The sequence below is a fragment of the Mixophyes fleayi genome, chromosome 7, assembly GCF_038048845.1.
Source record: "Mixophyes fleayi isolate aMixFle1 chromosome 7, aMixFle1.hap1, whole genome shotgun sequence".
In the NCBI taxonomy this organism is placed as follows: domain Eukaryota; kingdom Metazoa; phylum Chordata; class Amphibia; order Anura; family Limnodynastidae; genus Mixophyes; species Mixophyes fleayi.
The window spans coordinates 12,222,497-12,245,109 of NC_134408.1; the positions used below are offsets into that span (position 1 = coordinate 12,222,497).

Genomic DNA, 22,613 nt, shown 5'->3' on the forward strand with positions numbered 1-22,613 from the left:
GGGGATAGACGAGAGCCTGCCAGGATGGGATATGAGGGAGGAACATCGAAGGGTCTTCTTACAAGCTTGTCCTGGGATTTGAGTGACAGGCTAGTGTGTGTGTGTGTATGTGTGTGTGTGCGCGCGTGTGTGTCTGTGTAACACGCCTACAGAGCTCATATCAAGTCAGCAAAAACCAAAAACCAAAGAGGGTCTCCTTTCTGCAAAGGACTGGACAGGGTGTTAATGCATGGGCTGATATCAAACCTCCCCTTGACCAATCAGAGAACAGGGCGTGGGCGTGGCCTTCCTAACTCCCTTATAAGCACCCCTCCAGCAAAGCTACTCTCTGACAGCTTCTGTGTGGGGTCCAGGGTAAAGGTGATCCAGTCTCCTGCTGAGGACAGAGCGCAGGAGATGAGCTGTTAAGCCACGGGTCGGCTCTTAAGGGAGAAACCACTGCCATACACAGCTGCAGAAAGAGGGGAGACCTTCCCATCAAAGACTCTGTCGACCACAAGAGGTGGAGGGGGAGAAGAGACTTCTTTATCTTAAGGACGAGGCGAGCCCATTGCGGCGGGGCTGAAATACAAGGATGGAGAACGCACACATGAAAACCACAGAGGAATCCCTCGCCTATTTTGGGGTCAACGAAACAACGGGTCTGTCTCCAGATCAAGTCAAGAAGAACTTTGACAAGTATGGACCCAATGGTATGTTGCAATCACATGTTATCACCTTACTGTATGCTCTTTGTGTCAATGGGAATCAGTTTCAAACTGCATCTCTGCAGTGCAACAAAATACACTGATGGCTTCAGAGTTTGGAAAGGGTCTACTTGCCCTCCCTTCCCCCTTCTGTATTGCCATAATTACAATAATGATTAGCAAATTGTCATCAATCTATAGTTTCTGAAGCATCACTTGTCCAGCTAGAGATGATGATATTGATTTACATCATAGTGTGATCTTCCCCAGACCATCCTGATGACAAAAGCCACTGACTTCAAAGTTTGGGTATTGTTTCTGTATTGTTTTGTATTGAATGCAATACTATATATATCTATAGTAGGCTAAGAGTGTATTAGAGATATTGGGGAAATGAGATGTAGAATAATCTGTTGCTGGAAGGTAGATCTTCATCCTTATTTTCCCACTCTGGGTGCAACCTTGAAATGATCAAGGCGATAATACTTAAATACGGTTGCTGCAAGTAGCAAGTACCGCAGTGGTTTGGTACAATGTGATTCGTTTTAATGCTCTGCAGGTTTCTCAATGAAAACGTGAAAGCTTGGGGGGATAGGGATGTGAGAGGTATAGGGTTAAAGTGAGATGTAGTACGATAAACACAGGATAGGTCGCATGAGTGAGTAGGAGAGGACGGAGAAGATGGCATCTAGTGTGGAGGTAAAAGAAAAAGGGGTAAGAAGAAGTAGAGAAAGTAAAAGAACGGCAGAGAACAGTGGTTTTTCCAACCTTAGACGTTAGGCCATATCTAAAGATCTTACATGTTTGACAGTATAAGTGATGTACTTTGCATTGAAAGACTTGTGGAGTGCAGGACATCTGTTCTGCGCCTCTTATCGCCCCGCTGTGAGTGTCTGCAGCAGCAGAGCACTGACAGAGGAGAGGTAGATATCTCTACCTCCTGCCTTGCATGCGTGTGACACACAGTCTGTATATATAGAACACCGTATACTGAACACCAGTCCGGTCACACTCTGCAGAGGGTTAGAGAGTTAATCTGTACACAGACAGGATGGGTCTTTTCCTCACACACACATTACACTGGGTTCCCCGGCTCTGTTATTAGTGGGTTGCTATGATTATCTTTTACTAGTCCCAGGGGGAGAGGAGGGGATCTTTGTAAATGTCACATTCCTGCAGCAAAAGCCATGGGCTGGTAGAACAGCCAGCTGTAGTCTGTGCAGAGTTTGACTCAATAACTGTTGTATGTATCGCAGTACATTATTATATATATATATATATATATATATATATATATATATATATATTAGCTGGGTAGTGATATCTGTAGAAACAAGTGGTGGTTTGTAGATGCTGCCATTGGTGTATATTGATACATAGCGTGCCAGACAGGTGTTAGTAGATATATAGGAGTACTACAGTGATCACATAGTCTTCATACCACGGGTTATGTATAGATCTGCTCCCTGTACATGTTGTACATATTAGGTGACATGTATCGTACAGTGTCACACTAAGCACATACTGTGCAAACCTGGTGGCATCTATGCCTAGTTAAAGAGGACCTACAGGTGCTGAAATACACCTACCTCTATACATTGGAGCCTAGCTGGCTCCTGACATGGCAGCGAGAGATATTTTAGTGCCGGGGTGGGGGGGGGTGGGGGGGGTATTAGATCCAGCCCATGATGTCACTCTCCTTATACAGCCATCTCAGCTGTGTCCTTCAAGAGAGTCCCAGGCTACAATCTGCTGAGAGATGAGATCCTTCCCATAGTCTTCCCAATCTCAATGTCAGCCAGTGTTCCCCAAAATACATTCACAATAAGTCATGCATCTCTATATATAGACATATTGATACCCAGCAAGGCATACTGTAGTTGGAGGTCTAAATTTAGAGTCAGACTTACATTTTGCATTAACAGGTTGCATTTGACGGCACAGTCGCTATCCGGCTATGGTTATTTACCAAATAAATGATCTTTACTAAGGAACTAATGATATATTTTTTTTATTAACAATTGACAATTTGGATGAGAGGGCGCCCTGCGATCATGCAGGGTTGATAAGGCATAACACCGTGGCGAACACAGTCCCTTCCCCTTTAGCAGGGGGGATATCATAGCACGGATCGGCCCACCGTCAACCCCTAACCCCCCCAGTAACAAGTCTGATGATTTTCGCTGTCTTCTGACTATGCATTAGAACTTCCTCTGATAAAATTTGCTCCAGAGACCTTGAAAATCTTCTTTTGCTCGCTGCATCAATCTTCTTTCTGACATGACACTCTGGAGCCGAGGGGGTTAAAGGCCACCCGAGGGCTTGTACATATCAGTCTGTTGGCCGGTATTACACAGTGTGGTGCAAGATCCATGTCCGGGAGCATTCTGTTCCCTCCGCATCGGGATCATACATAGTATCTGCGTGACACAAACTGACAGCAGGATTTATATAACTGTCACATAACCCCCAGGATGCCCTCTTACACACACATCATCAACATTTTCATTTGGCCATGCATTTGCTTCAACGCTAACCCAACCAGCTTCTTACGCGCGTCTCACACTGCAATTTGGTTTGTAACAATTATTCTATAAAAATCGGCATTCCGGCCGCACAAATAATTAGGTGTTCCCTCTTTTACAGTGGAAGTGACCATGTGATTCCACAACAGCCAATTTAGATTGACCTCTAGCTTCTGCTTGCATAGATAACATCTTAATCCAATATTATCAAGGTGTCAGTTTCCTTCTAATATGGAGACAGTGATGGGTTTCAAGACATCCTCCAATGTTTATATGTGAAACCAAGGGATTAGTTCTGAATTGGCTCCACTAAATAGGCGGCACTCTCCCTTCACTGCTCTGGAAAATTGTCCCAAATATCCAGTTTCTGATCTAATTATCCACTAAAGTGTTATGTTCATTAAACTACAACGAAGAGAGGTACAACAGTTTACTCTGCCGGTCCACAACTTGCTCCTGTTTGTGTGGGGTACAAGGATCATTCTCTGGGTTAAACAGGAGTTTTGATTTTGCAGACAATAATATATAGTTAGGAATCTGCTACAAAGAGAGCTCTTTTTCTGCCCATTTGAGAAATATCACAAAAAGGGTCATTAACAAGGTTACGTGGACTTGTGTCATCTCAGGATTACCGTAAGTGGTGACGTCTCTAGATACTGCTCAGGTTTAGTACTGGTGGGAACTGTCATTTCAAAGCACAAGTTAAAATTTAGTCATATTCTAAAGAATACAATGTACAGTCTTTGAATTTGTTATTGATAAAGGTGTCCTGCTACATAAAATTGTTCTATGATTTTGGACATGGTGATAAACCTCTTCTACAAATTAGAGCTGCACTCTCACCCCAGTAGTCAGCTCGGTCTAACATGCGAAATTGAGTGCTTATTAACATATTATTATGCATACATTAAGTGATAGAGCCTTTGATATGAATAAAGACTAATTATCTTTTTTCTGATTTTTTTTCTCTCCCTCTTTCGTGGACCAGAGCTCCCAGCAGAGGAGGGTAAGTTACTTTATATGTGATACTTTAGATGTGATGATAGTAAGTGCTATGGGTCATGCTTGGAGAAAACACCTGTAAGGTGTCCTCCACAGCAGTGACCGATAGGCTATTCTATAGGTGAATCTGTACCTGACAGCCACTGTCCTCTTATCTCACTACAGGTAAATCCCTTTGGGAGTTAGTTGCAGAACAGTTTGAAGATCTGCTGGTCCGAATTCTGCTGCTGGCTGCCGTCATTTCATTCGTAAGTACACAAAAAAAATAAAGAGAGTAATCAGCACACAAAAAGCAAAAGGACTGATTTACTGACTTGGTATAAAAATAACGTAATCCAAGCTTGCTAGCTTATTGTTGGTACTTGTAAGGCTTCCATGCTGCATCTAAAAGACACGTGGGGAAGTTTAATAGTAAATGATAAACATAACGTAGAAGAATTTCAAGTTATGACATACAATGAGTATCCTATGATGAATGTGCCAACTCTAGGAGAAGGTCCTGCTGTGATTAATCATTATGACCAGTGTATTGCCCCTTTTGGAGGGGAACGGAGGGGAAACCATTGATCTCTACGGAGCAACAGAGGGAAAGATGGCAAAGTAGGGACAGCGGAATTTAGAACTTGTTCAGATATCCGCTTCTGTAAGGGTCCGTGTGCGTAGATGGTGGTTTACCCCATAGAGATTAATGATCTCTGTGAGTACGGGTTTGTGGCCCAATACACAAAACAAGTCAAGAGGAAGTAAAATATCAATGATACACTGCATAATCTCACAGAAAACAGTGAGTGGGCAGCTAGGTAAGCCTGGCAACAGGGTTTAAGGCATCGGGAAATGATACTCTCAGCAATGCAAGTACCAGCATTTGTTTACCTATCAAATCATTTTGACTCACTTCATGATGAGAATTCTATAGAGCAGAGTCCTAGTGCACACTATACAAGTGGGCCTCTACTTATAGTAATTGACATTACACAGACAGACTGTATGCTCGATCACCGTGACATATTAAATGTTTACGCGCTGTCTCTTCACAGACATACAACGTGCATTCATGTCATTATTTCTTCCTATTTGCTTGTAAAGTTTAAATTGCAACTACCATCATCATCAACATTTATTAATATAGCGCCAGCAGATTCCGTAGCGCTTTACAATTGGGGACAAACAGTCATAAACAAAACAAAGCAATTATGGTCCCACACTGCAATTGTTTGGATGATACCTTGTGTGTCTTTATTACATATAGTAATACTTTCTTAACACAACAGCATATTGACAAACCAGCAGACTGACTCCAGACAGTCACTGGGATTCAGGGGATATTTGGAGAAATCCACTGTTCGGACACTAATTGACTGTTCTCAGACATTATCCAGGCAGTTCGGAGATTGTGACCCTGTTTCCAGCGATACTGATATTTAAGATACTTTAATCTGTCTGAATGAAGGTGTCCCTGGAATGAGTCATCAGTCAATGTTAGGACGGTGGACAGTGTCAGCTAACACTGCTCCCTATCAGCGGCCCCATTCTTGATCATACACAGGACTATACACATACATATCCTCCTGCGTGTGCAGCCTACAACATGTGAACAGTCAAGGATGACTAGTACACATTAACGTGCATAAGTCATACCAGACAGATCTAGGGGGTATATTTACTAAACTGCGGTTTGAAAAAGTGGAGATGTTGCTTATAGCACCAATCAGATTCTAGCTGTCATTTTGTAGAGTGCACTACATAAATGACAGCTAGAATTTGATTGGTTGCTATAGGCAACATATCTACTTTTTCAAACCCACAGTTTAGTAAATATACCCCCTAGAATGCATCGAACACACAACGATAGGTAATATGGGAACTGCTTTTCCAAGACCATTGTCTTATCCATCCACAAGCCGGTATTACATCAGTTGTACATAGGCAGCACACGTATTTTTCTAGTCAAGTCATGATACCGGCATGCAGGTTATAATAAATATATATATATATATATATATATATATAACTTTTATCTGCAGTAGCAACAATTCATGTAAGGTACCATATAGAAACTAAGTTGGGCACAGACTTGTCTATATATTACAAACCTAAAAGTATCCTCTGGAATAATCCTATATCAAACATAATGCAAACTAACTAACCGCTAATATATGTAACATTAGCCTACGACAGTATCGTTAGGCACAGAGCACCCAATTTTGCAATTTACAGATTTCGTTTTTTTGGCTGTCTCAACTTTTTCTAAAACGTACTTTATGGTACATATTTAAACAGAGCCCTTTGCCAGTTCTAGCTTATATATTGGTAGTAGAATGGGGCTATTAGGATTAGACTTGTTTGGTTCAGGGGATCCATGATGTTCCATTCTATGGCAGAGGCCTCTGCTGAGTTTTTCTCGAATACCTACTATGTGCACACAGCCTGGCGTGTGCACACATGATATTAGCTGTGTGAAAGGGTTAACGGGTCTCCAACCCTGACCTTTTCTTTTCCCAATGAGAGGCACATTCTGCAGGTTAAATTTGTCTTGAAGATAACTCGATCCGACCAGTGGCCAGCTCAAGTGTCAGACAGCTGCTGGGAGACTGCAGGACGAGACTCAGAGCGGGAGAGAGAGAGAGGAGGTCAGGGGAGACAGAGGGTGTTCCTTGTCGCCTCTGAGTGACAGCCCCGGATGGTTGTGTGTTTTGTGAGCGCAACAGCTGCGTGAAGCATGAGAGGGCCCCATAAAATAGCTGTAAATCTACTCCAGTGTAACCCAAGAGGCTGTTTATAATGACAGGGGTCCTGCCGTGACACAGCTCTGTGCAGAACCCCTGGGTAAAGGCCTAGGCAGCTAACACTGTCTAAAAGGACAATAAGTAACAGCAATAAAGCAAATTAAACATTATGATTCAGATTTTAGTATGAAACAATTTACTGGGAACTTCAGTAAAGACAATCTGGCAAAAATGTTTCTGAAGAGATTCCGCAGTAGGTGTAGTGCAGACAGATTCATACTGAGCTGTCTAAAAGCATTTTGTCCATTAACATTTCTGCATTAGTTATATTGAGAGGTTTAGGGTTCCACGCCTGTTTTAGCTATAGCTTAGATAGATACAAACCTGAATATAGTAAGTAGTGCTACTGTGCACCTTAAACAGAGAAATGTGGTGTGTCGCGTAGAACCAAACTAGCACACTGTATGTACTTATTGTACATAGTAAAATGTTACGCTACAAACAAATATCAGAGCTCATTGACCTATAAGTTGATCCGTGACTAAGCAGATCAATTTACTGCAAAATTGCAATTGTTTTCAGATATTTTATCAGTTTCTCTCCCACTTTACCACTACTACACATGTTTCTTTTAAGTTAAGCTGTATATATACAAAATTATAGTATACTGTATTCCTCTCAATTTGCAAAAGTGCTATAACAAGACATAGATTTCTACCTAAGGGTGCTCTCTGCTTTGCAGGTGCTCGCCTGGTTTGAGGAAGGTGAAGAGACAATCACAGCCTTTGTGGAACCATTTGTCATCCTCCTGATTCTCATCGCTAATGCAGTTGTGGGAGTCTGGCAAGTAAGTACACCTTTATCACCAAGTAATAATGACTTCACTCCCTGGTTCTTAGGAGACTTAGTTGTTATTGTTATAGTTACACTAGAATTAATAAACACAAAAATGATTATAATGGATATAAAACATAGTAGCAATAATATCATACAGACTATATTTCTCTGTAAAAAATCAATCAGTTTAAAGATCAGTTTAAAAAGTGTGCTAATGTTTGTTAGCAATCAATCCCTAAATAAGTTCTATTTGTGACCTAGGAAAGAAATGCGGAAGATGCCATTGAGGCTCTTAAGGAATATGAGCCCGAAATGGGAAAAGTTTACCGTAGCGACAGAAAATCGGTACAAAGAATCAAGGCCAGAGAGATTGTTCCAGGAGACATTGTGGAGGTAGCAGGTGAGTTGGGACACCAGACCGCCCACAGCCTATATATTTACAAAGCCCTGGGTCGAATATGATGAAATGTCTCGTTATCCTTCGATTCCTCCCCGTATGTTCGTGATGCGGAGCCAACCACCTTTGTTTTGTACACAAATACTTAAATTGCTTTTAAATGTTGAAGGAAATGGAACTCAGTGCTATCCGTTCACAGCAGCAGATTGTATATTGTCAGTCACCCCCGGTGGCCGTGTCCAGAACTGCATGAGCACAGAAATGTTATATATTCATCTAGAAAGCTGGAAAGGGCTTTTAGGGCTTCAAATAAAAGCTTTGTTGAAGGGAATCTCAGCTTGTTTTAACTCCATGTATAGTACATTATTTAGCTAAAAGATCCCTATTATTTGTGCATATTCTATTTATTAGGAGGCTTTTATTCACATGGCAATGTTACTTGTTTTGCTTATGTACATTGAAATATCTTCCATAGAGGGAGATATGGAGCAGTGTTAAATACAGGCTAAAATAGTAGGGACATAAGTCAGAAGAGGTCAAGACTTCAAATAATAAAGTTGCCGTAAAACTAAGGCCGAGTTTCTTGTACATGGATGTCTGGTGTCCACCTTCAATTTGTCTTTCTTTTCTAGTTGGTGACAAAGTCCCAGCTGATATCAGGCTCATCAGCATTAAATCCACCACTCTGCGTATTGACCAGTCCATCCTGACAGGTACATCGAAAATTGTTCCAGAGGAACGCCTTGTCTACTGTAAGCACTGTGTTTTGTTCCATGGAAGTCTCACCTAAACCTTCTGTCTCCCACAGGAGAGTCTGTCTCTGTCATCAAACACACAGAAACTGTCCCCGACCCCAGAGCTGTCAACCAGGACAAGAAGAACATGCTGTTCTCCGTGAGTACTTGGTGTTTTATCTTCATCGAGGCTTATGTTTGTCCACTTCACTTTGTTTATTTCTCTTATGCCACAATTTTTATCTCCTTCCTTACGCTTCTCAGGGTACCAACGTAGGAGCTGGCAAGGCCATTGGTGTTGCCATTGCCACTGGAGCCAGCACTGAGATTGGTAAGATTCGTGATGAGATGGCAGCCACTGAACAGGAAAAGACCCCTCTGCAGCAGAAGCTTGATGAGTTTGGTGAACAGCTGTCCAAGGTCATTTCTCTCATCTGTGTTGCCGTATGGTTGATCAATATCGGACATTTCAATGACCCCATCCATGGTGGCTCTTGGATCAAAGGAGCTATTTACTACTTCAAGATTGCCGTAGCTCTGGCTGTAGCCGCTATTCCTGAAGGCACGTTCACTTTGTTTACTAGTGCTACTACTTATTAACATTTCATAATAGTATACCTAAATGACACCATATTACACCAAATATCGTACATTATTTCACTACTTGCTTCTTCTCACAAACAGGTCTCCCAGCTGTAATCACCACTTGTCTGGCCCTGGGTACAAGACGTATGGCCAAGAAGAACGCCATTGTGAGGAGCTTGCCCTCCGTAGAAACACTTGGTTGCACATCAGTCATCTGCTCTGACAAGACCGGTACTCTGACCACCAACCAGATGTCTGTCTGCAGGGTACGTTTTCACTAACATGGTGTGGGTTTAATATAAATCAGACATGGTCCGTCACTAGTCCATACTATGTCTAAAATAAACCGTACGAACCATTTTTCTTCCACACAGATGTTTGTCCTTGATAAAGCTGAAGGTGATGTCTGCACCCTGAACGATTTCACCATTACCGGATCCACCTATGCCCCCGAAGGAGATGTGTAAGTCAACATATTGTCAATTGCTAGTTACACTTCTCAGTACTGCCAAATGCACCCCACACCTCCAACAGAATAGGGACACCTGGAGATTCTACACTGTGATTAATCTACTGGCAAACGTGGGATCTACACACACGCTCATATGTTAAGATCCTGAACTCACTGACCCTCCATTTCCACAAGTCATTATTCCTTACAGCATTGCTACTTGTTGCATCCCACTCAATGATTCATTATGCTATATCACTATGTTCTCTTCTACCGATGCCCTCCTTTTGGATCCATCTCAGCTCCTGTTTCCGATTTAATTTTCTTCCCTGTACAATGGCATCTACTGCCTCTCTAAACTCCCATCTCTCGATCCCTAATGTTACCCTCATTTCCGCATGTCAGCATACCTTTCTTTGACATTCCCTTAAACATCTCTACCTCCTATCTCACATACATCTCTTCCTTTCCTGGCTTCCCCTGTCTCTCTGTGGTGCCCTCTCAGTCAGAAGAATGATAAGACTGTGAAGGCCGGCCAGTATGATGGGCTGGTGGAATTAGCCACAATCTGTGCACTTTGCAATGACTCCTCTCTCGACTTTAATGAGGTAAAAACAGAGATCATTAACACCCCCATTTTCACCCCCAACCCCGTTTGGACTGTTCATCTAACACTGACGCATGCACTAATATTTTTTGAGATTTTGATTTAAAATACTAACAAAAAAAATTATTCAGCATTTACTACAATAAATGCAGTATAGCACATGTGTTAAAACAAATAATAAAAGCAAAATAGTTTGTTTGCAGATCAGGTGAGAAACATACAAACTCTGCCGTGGTCCAGACATGACCCCATCGCAGTCCACCACCACACAACACAATATAATGGCGTGAAAGTACATTGAACGGCAGTGCTACTTTGGTATTGCCTGGATATGTCATAAATTTTCTGGGTTTGAGGTTTCCTTGCTTGTATCCGTGACACTTGATGTTGTATGTCAGGGATTTCAGTACAGAGCTGTGCGACTGAAGTAAGCAATCTATGGCCCTCCAGTTGTTGAGGGAAGGATTCACTGCCAGGCAGATGCAGCTAGATCATGCTGGAACTTGTAGTTGATAACAACTGGAGACTGCGAGCTGTGGTTGGACTATAACCATTACACTCAGCGCCATTAGCATTGAACGATCACTGCCATTGCCATCTGACTTCTTTGGCCAGGTATCAGAACCTCTCTATTTACTCATCCAGAAACAGATGATTGGGGTGTTTCCCTAATGATCTAAGTTATTGTCTTGGATGAATAAATATACATCACTCTTAGCAGCAATGTGTCATATCTATAATATAAATGTCTAGTGGCATGTGTTAGTCTGTCTGTGTGTGTGTGTGTAAAAAATAAAACCAAGCTGCAGCGCCACCTGCTGGGCGGAGTTATACACTGACCTACTAAATTCTTAGTGTGTGTGGGAAAAAAAATTCAGAAAGGGCTGAAATTTGGTATACTAAGATGTTTTCAATTTGTTAATTTAATTTAATTGTTAAAAGTGTTTATAAAGATTTTTAAAAAATATATATATATTTCTTGAAGGAGAAGTGACAGTTGGGAGTGGTTGGTGGTTGCCGGGGGTGACAGTGGGGAGTGGTTGGTGGTTGCCGGGGGTGACAGTGGGGAGTGGTTGGTGGTTGAGGCCTGGGCTATGGCCCAAATGCATGACAAGAACCTTGTTAATACCTTAAGTAGCTTGATTTGACTAGAATGCACGGGTTAACTTGTTAGTTATATGTTCCCATCAAATATTTTTTTTAAAAAATAGACAACGATAGCAGACAAGCAAAGGCAGAACTGTAGAGTTACATATGTCAGTATAGCATGCCAATTATCACCTTTAATGATAACAACATGCCTCTAGCATGGGGTTTACATTACAACATATGCAAATGTTTTACAAAGCTCATATTTACAAAATATGCGTCTTTATGCATGTAAGTAGCAATAGATGAGATAAAAGTGAATGCTAGAAAACAGAAATCACCATAGGAATGTATCGTAGAAAGCATGAATATAACACTTTCCCATAGTCATTAACCTAGAGACCCCATAATCAGGGGATCAGATACAATCGTACTAATCGCTTTTGTGTGTCTGCTGTGGAGAGGGTATAAAACTGCGGCTCCGTATCCGATCGCTGGATGTTTCTTTTTGTCCTGCAGTCTAAGGGAGTGTTTGAGAAGGTCGGAGAAGCCACTGAGACTGCATTGACCACCCTTGTTGAGAAGATGAACGTCTTTAACACAGAAGTGAGGAGCCTGACTAAAGTGGAGCGTGCCAACGCCTGCAACTCTGTAAGTTCTAGGAAACACACTCTCCCGGTCGCTGGTATAGAATGGATTATAAATATTAGTAACTCGGAATGCATTACCCTGTTTCCCCAACACTTGAGTAGAAGTAACCTTCTAATTCCCAGAACTACTGCCTATCTTGTGACATACAGTCCCAGCTGCCTGCCTACAATCATTATAGAAAGCTAATTAAGTAACATGCAGCAAGCTGGCTGTTCTGTACCAAGAACTTTGCTATACCAGACACCTGCCCTGCACTTGTCATGTACAAGAAACTTAACTCCCTTCAAGCAATCTATCCCTTAATGATCCCATGTAACAAACTATCCCAAACACCTGCCATTGTGGTATTATGTACAACTTCTCCCGGAACCTTGAGAAACCTTCTCTGCCAATCTGGTTCTATCTCAGAACTTTCTCTGAGTTCTATGACTATTAATAATGACATGGTACTATATTAAGAATTAGACCACGTGGTCTACAATAAAGTCAAATTATGGTTTGTGGTGACCAAATTAATTGTCTTGGATCTTTGGCACCACTTCTATTGGCCACCTTTGATTTAGCTGATCTACTTGTCAGCAACAACTAAATTGTGTTTTTTAAAAAAAAAAACATTTTTTGATGATTACATGCGCCTCACAACAAACCAACGCAAATCTTCCATTCTCACAGGTTATCAAGCAGCTGATGAAGAAAGAGTTCACCCTGGAGTTCTCACGTGACAGAAAGTCCATGTCTGTCTATTGCACACCTGCAAAGGCCTCCCGCGCCGCTGTTGGCAACAAGATGTTCGTGAAGGTGAGATCAGAGCCTGAGTCTTGGCGCATAGTGACGATGAAGAATGTAGCAGTTACATCGAGTTCTAAAATATTCCAACCGTACATTGACAAAAACCTTTAATATGAAGTACAGCCCTAACAGCCCTTACTTTGTTCATCGAGGAGAAGGTGAAAAAGCTTCAAATCATATTCAACTTGCCTCATGTAAGAGGAAAATGATAAACCATTTTCGAAATGTCCATAGTATTCTACTTTTTGATGAACACTCAAATCTACAAATTACATCTTCTCTGGCTGGCATTGGACAGCTTTACTTCTCTTACCGTAAAGAACCCTTTGCTTACTGATCTATGATGACATTCTCCACATTTCCTAGTTCTTCCCTTGCTTAGCTAAACTTTGTATCAGTTTAAACGGTGTATTGATAACTGTTAAATGGCATCTGCAGATCCAGGGTGTAGTTTTTTTCGTGTAATAACCTTTACAGTTTGAGATTACAAAAATGCAAATCCTGGTCTATTGACTAATAACACATAATGCAAATTATTGAATTATTTCAAAGTAGACAAATGTGCAGAAATGTTTCTGTATAAAGTATAATTAACGTTGCAAATGAAGTATTATATCAGCTATGTTCATTTTTAAAGTCTTCAGCTACATTTTTTTTTATACTCTACTCAATATAACAGGGTGCCCCAGAGGGTGTCATTGACCGTTGTAACTACGTACGTGTGGGCACAACCCGTGTACCCTTTACTGCTCCCATCAAGGAAAAGATTTTGTCTGTAATCAAGGAATGGGGAACAGGCAGAGATACACTCCGTTGCCTTGCACTTGCCACAAGGGACACTCCACCCAAGAGAGAAGACATGGTTCTTGAAGATTCCACCAAGTTTGTCGAATATGAGGTAATGTAGAAGACATAACATTATATTGCTAAGAGAGACTGCATCTAGTACTTTACCATATTAGCATTAGCCAAAGACACCACGATTATGAATGAGACCATCACAAACCAATATTAGTGGATGCGTGCTTTATGCAAACCCTCAAGTTTTTATTTGTTAATGTATCCATTTTTTATGTGCCTCTAATTAGTCTATTCCTCCACAGGTTGACCTGACCTTTGTTGGGGTTGTGGGTATGCTGGACCCCCCTCGTAAAGAGGTCATGGGCTCAATCCAGCTCTGCCGTGAAGCCGGAATCCGTGTCATCATGATCACTGGTGATAACAAGGGCACAGCTATTGCCATCTGCCGCCGTATTGGAATCTTTAAAGAGGATGAAGATGTGTCACATCGTGCCTACACCGGTCGGGAGTTTGATGATCTGCCCCCTGCGGAACAGAGAGAGGCCTGCAAAAAAGCTTCCTGCTTCGCCAGAGTTGAGCCATCTCACAAGTCCAAGATTGTAGAGTTCCTGCAGTCCTTCGATGAGATCACAGCTATGGTGCGTAAAAATAATTACATGGGAGACTTTTTTTACCTGCACTACACTGTGTATGTTTTACAATATATGCCAATCTACGATCTTCACAAGCTGATCACTGTCATCCTTCTTTCACATCAGTTCCATTGAATGTATAAACATATGTGCTAAGTTGCTTTGCGGTATAGCAATCTGTTGACCATGTGTAGTCTACTTGTGACCGCATGTTTCACTCTCCTCTGTCAGACTGGTGATGGTGTGAATGACGCCCCTGCTCTGAAGAAGGCTGAGATTGGTATTGCCATGGGCTCTGGTACCGCTGTGGCTAAGACAGCCTCAGAGATGGTGTTGGCTGATGATAACTTCTCCACCATTGTGTCTGCAGTAGAAGAGGGTCGTGCCATTTACAACAACATGAAGCAATTTATCCGCTACCTCATTTCCTCCAACGTAGGAGAGGTTGTCTGGTGAGTTTAATGAATGTATTCATAAGTCTTGCTTTAGTATTAGGTGAAAAAGAAACATAATGTGTACTGGTTATGAGGTTAGACATTGCCTTCATTAATTTATTTCTACCTTCATATGGTCTTCCACTCTAGTCATCTGATCAACCACCGTATCACTAAAGTTCACTCTGTTGTTTCACACAGTATCTTCCTGACTGCTGCTCTGGGTCTTCCCGAGGCTTTGATCCCTGTACAACTGCTCTGGGTTAACCTGGTCACAGATGGTCTGCCCGCCACAGCCCTGGGATTCAACCCCCCTGACTTGGACATCATGGACAGACCACCCCGTAGCCCCAAGGAACCCCTCATCAGTGGATGGCTCTTCTTCCGTTACATGGCTATTGGAGGTGAGTACACTTTATATCAAGGTCCCAGGCTGGTTTGCTTTACCTGGATTCTGTTACCTTACAAGCCGTTAAGCCCACGGTCACATTATTTTCCTTCCTTACAGGCTATGTGGGTGCAGCCACTGTAGGAGCTGCCGCCTGGTGGTTCATGTACGCTGAGGATGGACCAGGTGTTACTTTCTACCAGCTGGTGAGGAAGCTTTTCCTTCTTTGCTCCAATTTCTGTCATTTCCACCGGGCCTGCTGTAGGGATATTTTTCTATGGCCTGTCCGTAATGACAAATATGACAGATAATGCGCACTGTATACTGTTTTGTTTAAAAGGATCATGGCTGCTGGTATTTGTGCGCGATGACTAAGCTTGGCCATTTGCCTTGCAGTAAATCTTCTCTTTGTCTCTTCCTTCTCCCCCAGAGCCATTTCATGCAGTGCACAGAAGATAATCCTGACTTTGAAGGACATGAATGTGAAATCTTTGAGTCTCCAGTCCCTATGACCATGGCTCTGTCAGTGTTGGTCACTATTGAGATGTGCAACGCACTCAACAGGTACGAAGATGTCGAGCCTACTCTACCAGTCACGTCTTTTTCTTGCAACTCTTTGCCTTCATGACTTATTGTCGTCTGAATTTCCGTACTGACATCTATCATTGTCTTCACTTCTTCATACAGTCTTTCAGAGAACCAGTCTCTGATCAGGATGCCCCCATGGGTGAACATTTGGCTTCTGGGCTCCATCTGCCTCTCCATGTCCCTCCACTTCCTTATCCTCTATGTTGACCCCCTGCCTGTGAGTAAAAGTCTCTAACTAGCACTTTATACAGCAGGGTCTGATTTTCTAATAAACAATTCAACAAATTGTTTTTAGTCCTTTAAAGCAAGACTTGGCTATGATGGACTTGTGTAAGAAAGCATGCAAAAAGTTAATAATATAATTAATTCTTCTAGAACAACCACATTAAATGCAATACATGAAGTAAACATAAAAATGTTAGTATTTATGCCTACGGACCTATATCATGTTTTACAATGATACTTCGCTAAGCACTGCTTTCTGTTCATCAGATGATCTTCAAGTTGACACCTCTGGACTTTACTAAGTGGTTTGTTGTCCTGAAGATCTCCTTCCCCGTCATCCTATTGGACGAACTTTTGAAATTCTTTGCCCGTCACTACATTGATGGTAAGCTCAATCCCTCTCTTTAGCGGTGGAAATAGTTTACAAGAGACAAGCATACGTCATTCGTTCAGGTGGAGGTCTACAAATATATGCCTCACAAATAATATAGAAAAATACAAGTCAACTGGAGGGAATACTGGTTGTCAGACACATTCTCCTTTTCATCCACCCTCCTTATCATGATCTTATATTAATATTATAACAATCATTGTCTCGGACACCTTATCCAGACTTGTTCAAAAACAAACGGTGGTCAATATTAATTGTGTTACTATCATAGTGCAATCTGTCTCTGAATACTGTAAGCATTTCTTCATAACACACTGAATAATTTTCTGACCGACGTGTTAACTCAAACAATTGTACCTACGACTGAAGGTCCAATCAGTCTGGCGATTCATGCGTACACACTGACACGATTTACTTTTAGATCTGTGTTCATCTAGTCCTCTTGTCTTCAGAGAATGACAGCACAATATTTATTCATTCGTTCTTGTCACATCGTCACACTGATTAAAACCGCCTTGTTATAGCTATCCACATGTCCTAGCTAATTTCATTACCTTCTGCGACTCTGAAACGAAACGTTGTCTCAGAACGAACAAATGAATTATTCCTTCTACAGCGCTCTTTACATTTATTCACTGGGACATTCATTGCTAGCATCAGCTGAAAAGACCACGGCTCTGTAAACTCTATGGAGATCGTGAGCATGAGGGCATACACACTATATGATCGTTAGGTGATTGGTTTTTCAAAATATTAAACAGTACGACCAACCGTACCTAGTCTAATACTCAACATGACCAGTATCTTAATTGGTATCTAAAACTAATTAAGATACATTTGCGAAAAAAGCAAATAGGAAAAATGAATCACTGTTTGTTACCCAAATCTGGTTAAGCTATATTACTGACTAATTATATTTTTCAATTTGTAATGACTTATTAAACCCATATTTTTTCATCCTTTCCCATAGTATAATCCTTTCCTCACCACTTCCCTGTTCCTGTTTAACAGGTATCCCATCATGTTGCATGCGTTGACGCGTTTCATATCTCCATTGTCTGCATGCAATTCCCCCTCCTTTAAGCCTTTTCCAGAACATTGACAGAGTATTATGTGCAGGACAGATAATTGCTTTATACTGCCACAATGACAATCTGTAACTACTAATCACCAAATACTGTATGTAATACTTTCATCATCAACTACATCATCGCACTAGCAGTTCACTATCCCCTGCATCATTATATATTTCTTGTTCATAATGAACAATAAAGTAAAACACTCAGTATATATATATATATATATGCCCCAGTCCGAAAAAACTGTACAGTGACACACTTCCTGTTCACTGAAAACGTTAATATAGCACACAGGCATTTCCTCGTTTCTCCGTTTCTTGTCGCCTCTGCCATACTGAAGCTCCCTCCAGTGATCTGTCCATGGCTGTTGTCATAGTAACCAAAAAGAATGCTGTGATTGTTTAACAGTGTAGGTTGTTTCCTGTTGGTTACTATAACAGCAACCACACGCTGATCAGTAGAGGAAGCTTCAGTAAGCCAGAGGAGGGGACATTACATCATTTTGCCATGATTGCAATGAAACATTATACAAATATCTTTGACTTCATACTTTATAATTAACAAAGACCTTAAAAAATTAACACGTATCATTAACACGTTCTCCCTATCATCATTATGACTCATTAATTCCTGGATTCCATTTGTTACCTCTCCTGGTTATCCCTATCATGCCATCACTTAACATACACAGCAGGGGGCAGCACTGTATCTACAGTATTTGACAGCTGTGTGTGTGTTTCAAACGCTCACGCAGTGCAGAAAATGCATCTTATGCATTTTTGGTTGGCTTGGTTTTGTGCATCAACAGGCGATTTCTTCATCGCAGGAAGCAAATATCTAAAAGATTGCAGACTTCTCAAAGCAGAAGGCTCAGCAGATCATTTGGATTTTGCTAAATGGTTTATTTCTAGTGATTCAATTGTTTTAGCTTCTGTTGATATGATTGCAGATCTGCATGGTCTAGGCTGGCAATACACAAAGTTGCGCTATTTTAAAATCTGCTGCTGCTTAAAATATTATTAGAACTAGGCTGCTGCTTAAAATGGTGCCTACTGAGAAGCAATGCATGATGGGACAATAAAGTACAGGTAAGGGGAGCACCCTAGTTAATGGATTTATTCATTGTCACTTTGCAGGTAAGTTATCTGATAGGTGGTGATGGAGTTTAAGGCAACCAATCACATTGCACAAAAGATTTATGCACCCTTAAGTTTTCTTAATCGAATTACTATGGGCCCTGATTCATTAAGGATCTTAACTTGAGAAACTTCTTATTTCGGTCTCTTGGACAAAACCATGTTACAATGCAAGGGGTGCAAATTAGTTTTCTGTTTTGCACATAAGTTAAATACTGACTGTTTTTTCATGTAGCACACAAATACTTGACAGCTTATTTATACACTGAAATTTAAAGTTGATATTTGTGTGCTACATGAAAAAACAGTCAGTATAACTTATGTGCAAAACAGAAAACTACTTTGCACCCCTTGCATTGTAACATGGTTTTGTCCAGGAGACTGAAATAAGAAGTTTCTCAAGTTAAGATCCTTAATGAATCAGGCCCTATGTGTTTAAAAATAAATCATCGTATTTTTAATATTATTGCAGTATAGCCTCTGTGCTTTAAACTGATCACCATTACTGTCTGTCTCGTACATTTATAAAGTATATTGTGGTTATTTGTGTGCATCTGCGCTCAGAAGTATATACACAACGGATGTTTGTCTGCAAGTGGTCGTCTATGAAAAGATAGTTAAAAAAATGGCTGTTAGTGTATATGTGTGTGCGTTTTAGAAATAGTGTTCCATTGTCCCATATGTTGATCACCACAAAGGTGCGACAGAAATTCAGACAGTTGGTTTAACAGTGCACATCTCTAATTATTTTTTCTCTCGTTACCTTGACAGAAAAAGAAAAAATACAGTAAAAGGAATTCAGCTTTTTACTGAAATAAATCAGATTTCAGCCCAAATTTCCATTGAGACTTTCTCTTTAACTGTCCCCCTTCCTAACATCTCATCTTGACTCCCCCGCAACACATCACTGCCAAAACTCAACCTGTGTTCCCAAAGCCCTGACTCCTGGTGTATACAAGGTCAGATTGAAAAGGGCTGCGTTAGTGATGGGCTGTTTTTCTGTCTCCAAGTGCCTTCAAAGTTGTGCTTCCAACATTAACCCTTTTTATAGCGCTCCCCTCCCTGTTGCGTCCTGAATTATCCAGCGTACGAACGAAGGAGAGATGTCACGCAGCTGGAGCAATACCAGGATTCAGAATGCGTTTCCCCACAGTGTCTCCAACCATCATCGAACGTTACCAAGTCGGCGTTTTTGTAAAATCGCAGCATCCCGTTATCCTGTTCCCAGCCTTACGAGGGAGTTTGCAGCTTGTAGCAAAGAAACAAACGAAAAATAAAAAAATGGAAGCGAGAAAACAAAATGAAAACTGTTCTAGCTATTTATTAAAGTTAAATAATAAGTTAAACTAACAGTTGCTTTATGTGTGATTTGTTGACATTCCCTGTTAGGGGAATGGAGTATCTGGTTGATAATAACTTTTCTTAACATTTTCATAAAAAATTATTTTTTTGCACATAAAAAGGTGAAAAATAATGCACAAAGTACAAAGGTAATTGAAAAATCAAAATACAAAATACATATGCAGGTGAATGTAAAAAGATATACAACTAAGAAGTACAGTGGTATTTAACACACATCCACCTCCAATAACAAATATAAAGGACTTCACTATTATAAAGGATTTTGGGGCTCAAGATGGGGTCTACCATACTTTGGTAGTTTATTATCCTACAATGGGGTTGTGCCTATAGATAGTACATGAAAGTACATTAATTAGAGCTATGAAAAGGACAGTCTTAGGAGAAAACAAGCTAACCTCATATTGGGTAGATGGAGGCCCAGGAAGTATCGATAAGGTTGGCATCACTTTTAAATGCAACAATTTTCCAATCAATAAGCTCTCTAAAGCTTGGATGGAATCTTGATCTACACCGTCCTCTGTGTCTGATTTGCAGTCTCAGTGTGATCAGAAAGCTGCTGAAAACTCTTGGTTCTCCATTGGCTTCAGTTTAGCCACTATTGATCTCTATGCTAATCAGTTAGGCCAATTACCACTGCATTTGCCAAAGGGTGAATAGAGCTTTATTCAACATACTAGTGTGCTTCAGACTTAAGTTGGTGTCAAATGGCTAAGGAGCAAGACCAGCTCTCAGATTCGCAATATTAAACATGAAACAGATTTAAACTGCTGCCTCAAATATTTCAAGGCTATCTTTATTATTTTTTATTATTGCTATTTTGTCATTTTGACTATCTTTATTTTCTTTTTTATCCTACTTATCTCAATTTACATTATCTATTTTATCTTTATTGTATAATCATCACGATTACTGTTGTAATTGAAAATAAGGCAGCAATTTAAGTCTGTTTAATGTTTAGCATTGCAAATCCGAGCGCTGGTCTTGCTCCTCTAGTGTATTTCCCCAATCTATGCCAAATGCAAGGATCTATTTTACCCATTCACAGCTTAACACCTATACTCCATCGCTTTAACTCCAAGGGGTATATTTACCAAACTGCGGGTTTGAAAAAGCGTTGCCTATAGCAACCAATCAGATTCTAGCTGTCATTTTGTAGAATGTGCTAAATAAATGTTAACTAGAAATTGATTGGTTGCTATAGGCAACATCTCCACTTTTTCAAACCGGCAGTTTAGTAAATATTGCCCCAAATCACTATTGAAATTACATTTCACCTTAATAATTACATCATCACTATTCTCCACCAAGAATAGGATAAGTCAAAGAAGTCTTTTGTGATAACTTATCAGCACCAGATTCCAGTGGTTATACTTTATCCACCTTATTTCTTAGTTGAAAAACTAAATAGGTAAAATACTGGTGGGACACAACAAAATTGGAGAGTTATCTCAAAGAGGACAAAATCACATGAGGATTACATTTATTTTAACCTCTCATACCTAAAACAAAAAACCTTTCATTTCATGACACTTTGGGATGGAGCCCTTGACCAACTTCCGTTTAACCTGATGTAACTATTGGTCACACACCGTAATAAAGAACTAAAAATATTGTATATTGAAATCAGAAATTATCTCAAAAGTAAAAGAAAATAAAGGAATGACCTGATACACAGACCTAAAAACAATCATTGAAAACAGACTAGAAAATGAGATCTTCAAAAGCAAAGATAAATGCACAGACACTAACAAGACAACTCCCTAAACTGTCAACGAACCCGTCCATCAAACACAACAACGTTGACTCAATTTAACATGACCTATCAGGAACACATGACCGTACTACGTGAGGGCACAATGTCCAACCCTGAAACAAACAGAACATTTTCCAATGGCAATACTCACAACCACACAACTCCACTACCTGACACTCAACATTATTAGGAGGAGTTAAAAAGTACACTAGGAATTTTAACAAAAATCTAAAACCATATAAATATACAGCCACATATAGCCACAGAATCCAGAACCCAAATGCCACAGAAGAGGGAGGTTCTCTATGGAAATACATCAAATACAGATGCAAACAAAGCAGAAATACACACACACCCTACCACAATAAGATTTACTAACAAATGTCAGACTCTATAGAAATATTGCCCCCGATTCATGTTGTAGGGGAGGAAAATGAACATGTATTACACCAGACGAGCCAACCGCACCAACAGAGAACATTGTGGGACCCGCAGGCAGGAAAACGGAAGACCCGTCAGATGAGAACAAGGGGGGGGAGACAACCGTGAACTATCCATACACCATCTTACACACATCTATCCCTTCTAATCAAAGGCCTAAAACTTGCACCAACAACAAACTTTAGGAATTAGTTACTAGATCTCCTTAGATCTTACCTTAGATCACCTGACTCTGAAGAAATATTACATTAAATCGGACCTTCCAACACAAGTACAATTATCGCACTCTCAATACAAACACTCT

The 22,613-nt window shown here is 40.6% G+C and overlaps 1 protein-coding gene and 1 long non-coding RNA gene across 3 annotated transcripts; one reads left to right on the forward strand and one right to left on the reverse strand.

The window, feature by feature from the left end:
* Positions 1-316: 316 nt before the first annotated feature.
* On the forward strand, positions 317-20,103 carry ATP2A1 (ATPase sarcoplasmic/endoplasmic reticulum Ca2+ transporting 1). 2 transcript variants are annotated; one of them, XM_075179057.1, is made up of 23 exons: positions 317-692; positions 4,200-4,217; positions 4,379-4,461; positions 7,682-7,786; positions 8,038-8,176; positions 8,806-8,886; positions 8,982-9,067; positions 9,172-9,469; positions 9,592-9,758; positions 9,867-9,955; positions 10,449-10,551; positions 12,159-12,290; positions 12,963-13,088; positions 13,759-13,977; positions 14,183-14,518; positions 14,744-14,964; positions 15,148-15,350; positions 15,455-15,540; positions 15,765-15,898; positions 16,022-16,139; positions 16,415-16,532; positions 17,509-17,549; positions 19,525-20,103. In XM_075179057.1, exons 1-22 carry the CDS (start codon positions 575-577, stop codon positions 17,511-17,513), a joined length of 2,985 nt encoding a protein of 994 aa, XP_075035158.1. In that variant the 5' UTR covers positions 317-574; the 3' UTR covers positions 17,514-17,549; positions 19,525-20,103. The 2 variants fall into 2 exon arrangements, with proteins under 2 accessions (XP_075035158.1, XP_075035157.1); XM_075179056.1 differs by lacking the exon at positions 17,509-17,549.
* On the reverse strand, positions 2,682-7,743 carry LOC142097326 (uncharacterized). Its single transcript, XR_012678170.1, has 2 exons — positions 7,658-7,743; positions 2,682-4,597 (listed from the first exon to the last, which is right to left on the reverse strand). It is a non-coding gene; the product is annotated as an uncharacterized LOC142097326 (long non-coding RNA).
* Positions 20,104-22,613: the final 2,510 nt, after the last annotated feature.

Excerpts from the sequence above, each read along its gene's own strand:
- ATP2A1 (XM_075179056.1), top strand. The coding sequence starts at position 575 with ATGGAGAACGCACACATGAAAACCACAGAGGAATCCCTCGCCTATTTT. Across the intron at positions 13,978-14,182 it reads CCAAGTTTGTCGAATATGAG|GTTGACCTGACCTTTGTTGG; the intron begins GTAATGTAGAAG and ends ATTCCTCCACAG. Across the intron at positions 15,351-15,454 it reads CCGTTACATGGCTATTGGAG|GCTATGTGGGTGCAGCCACT; the intron begins GTGAGTACACTT and ends CCTTCCTTACAG.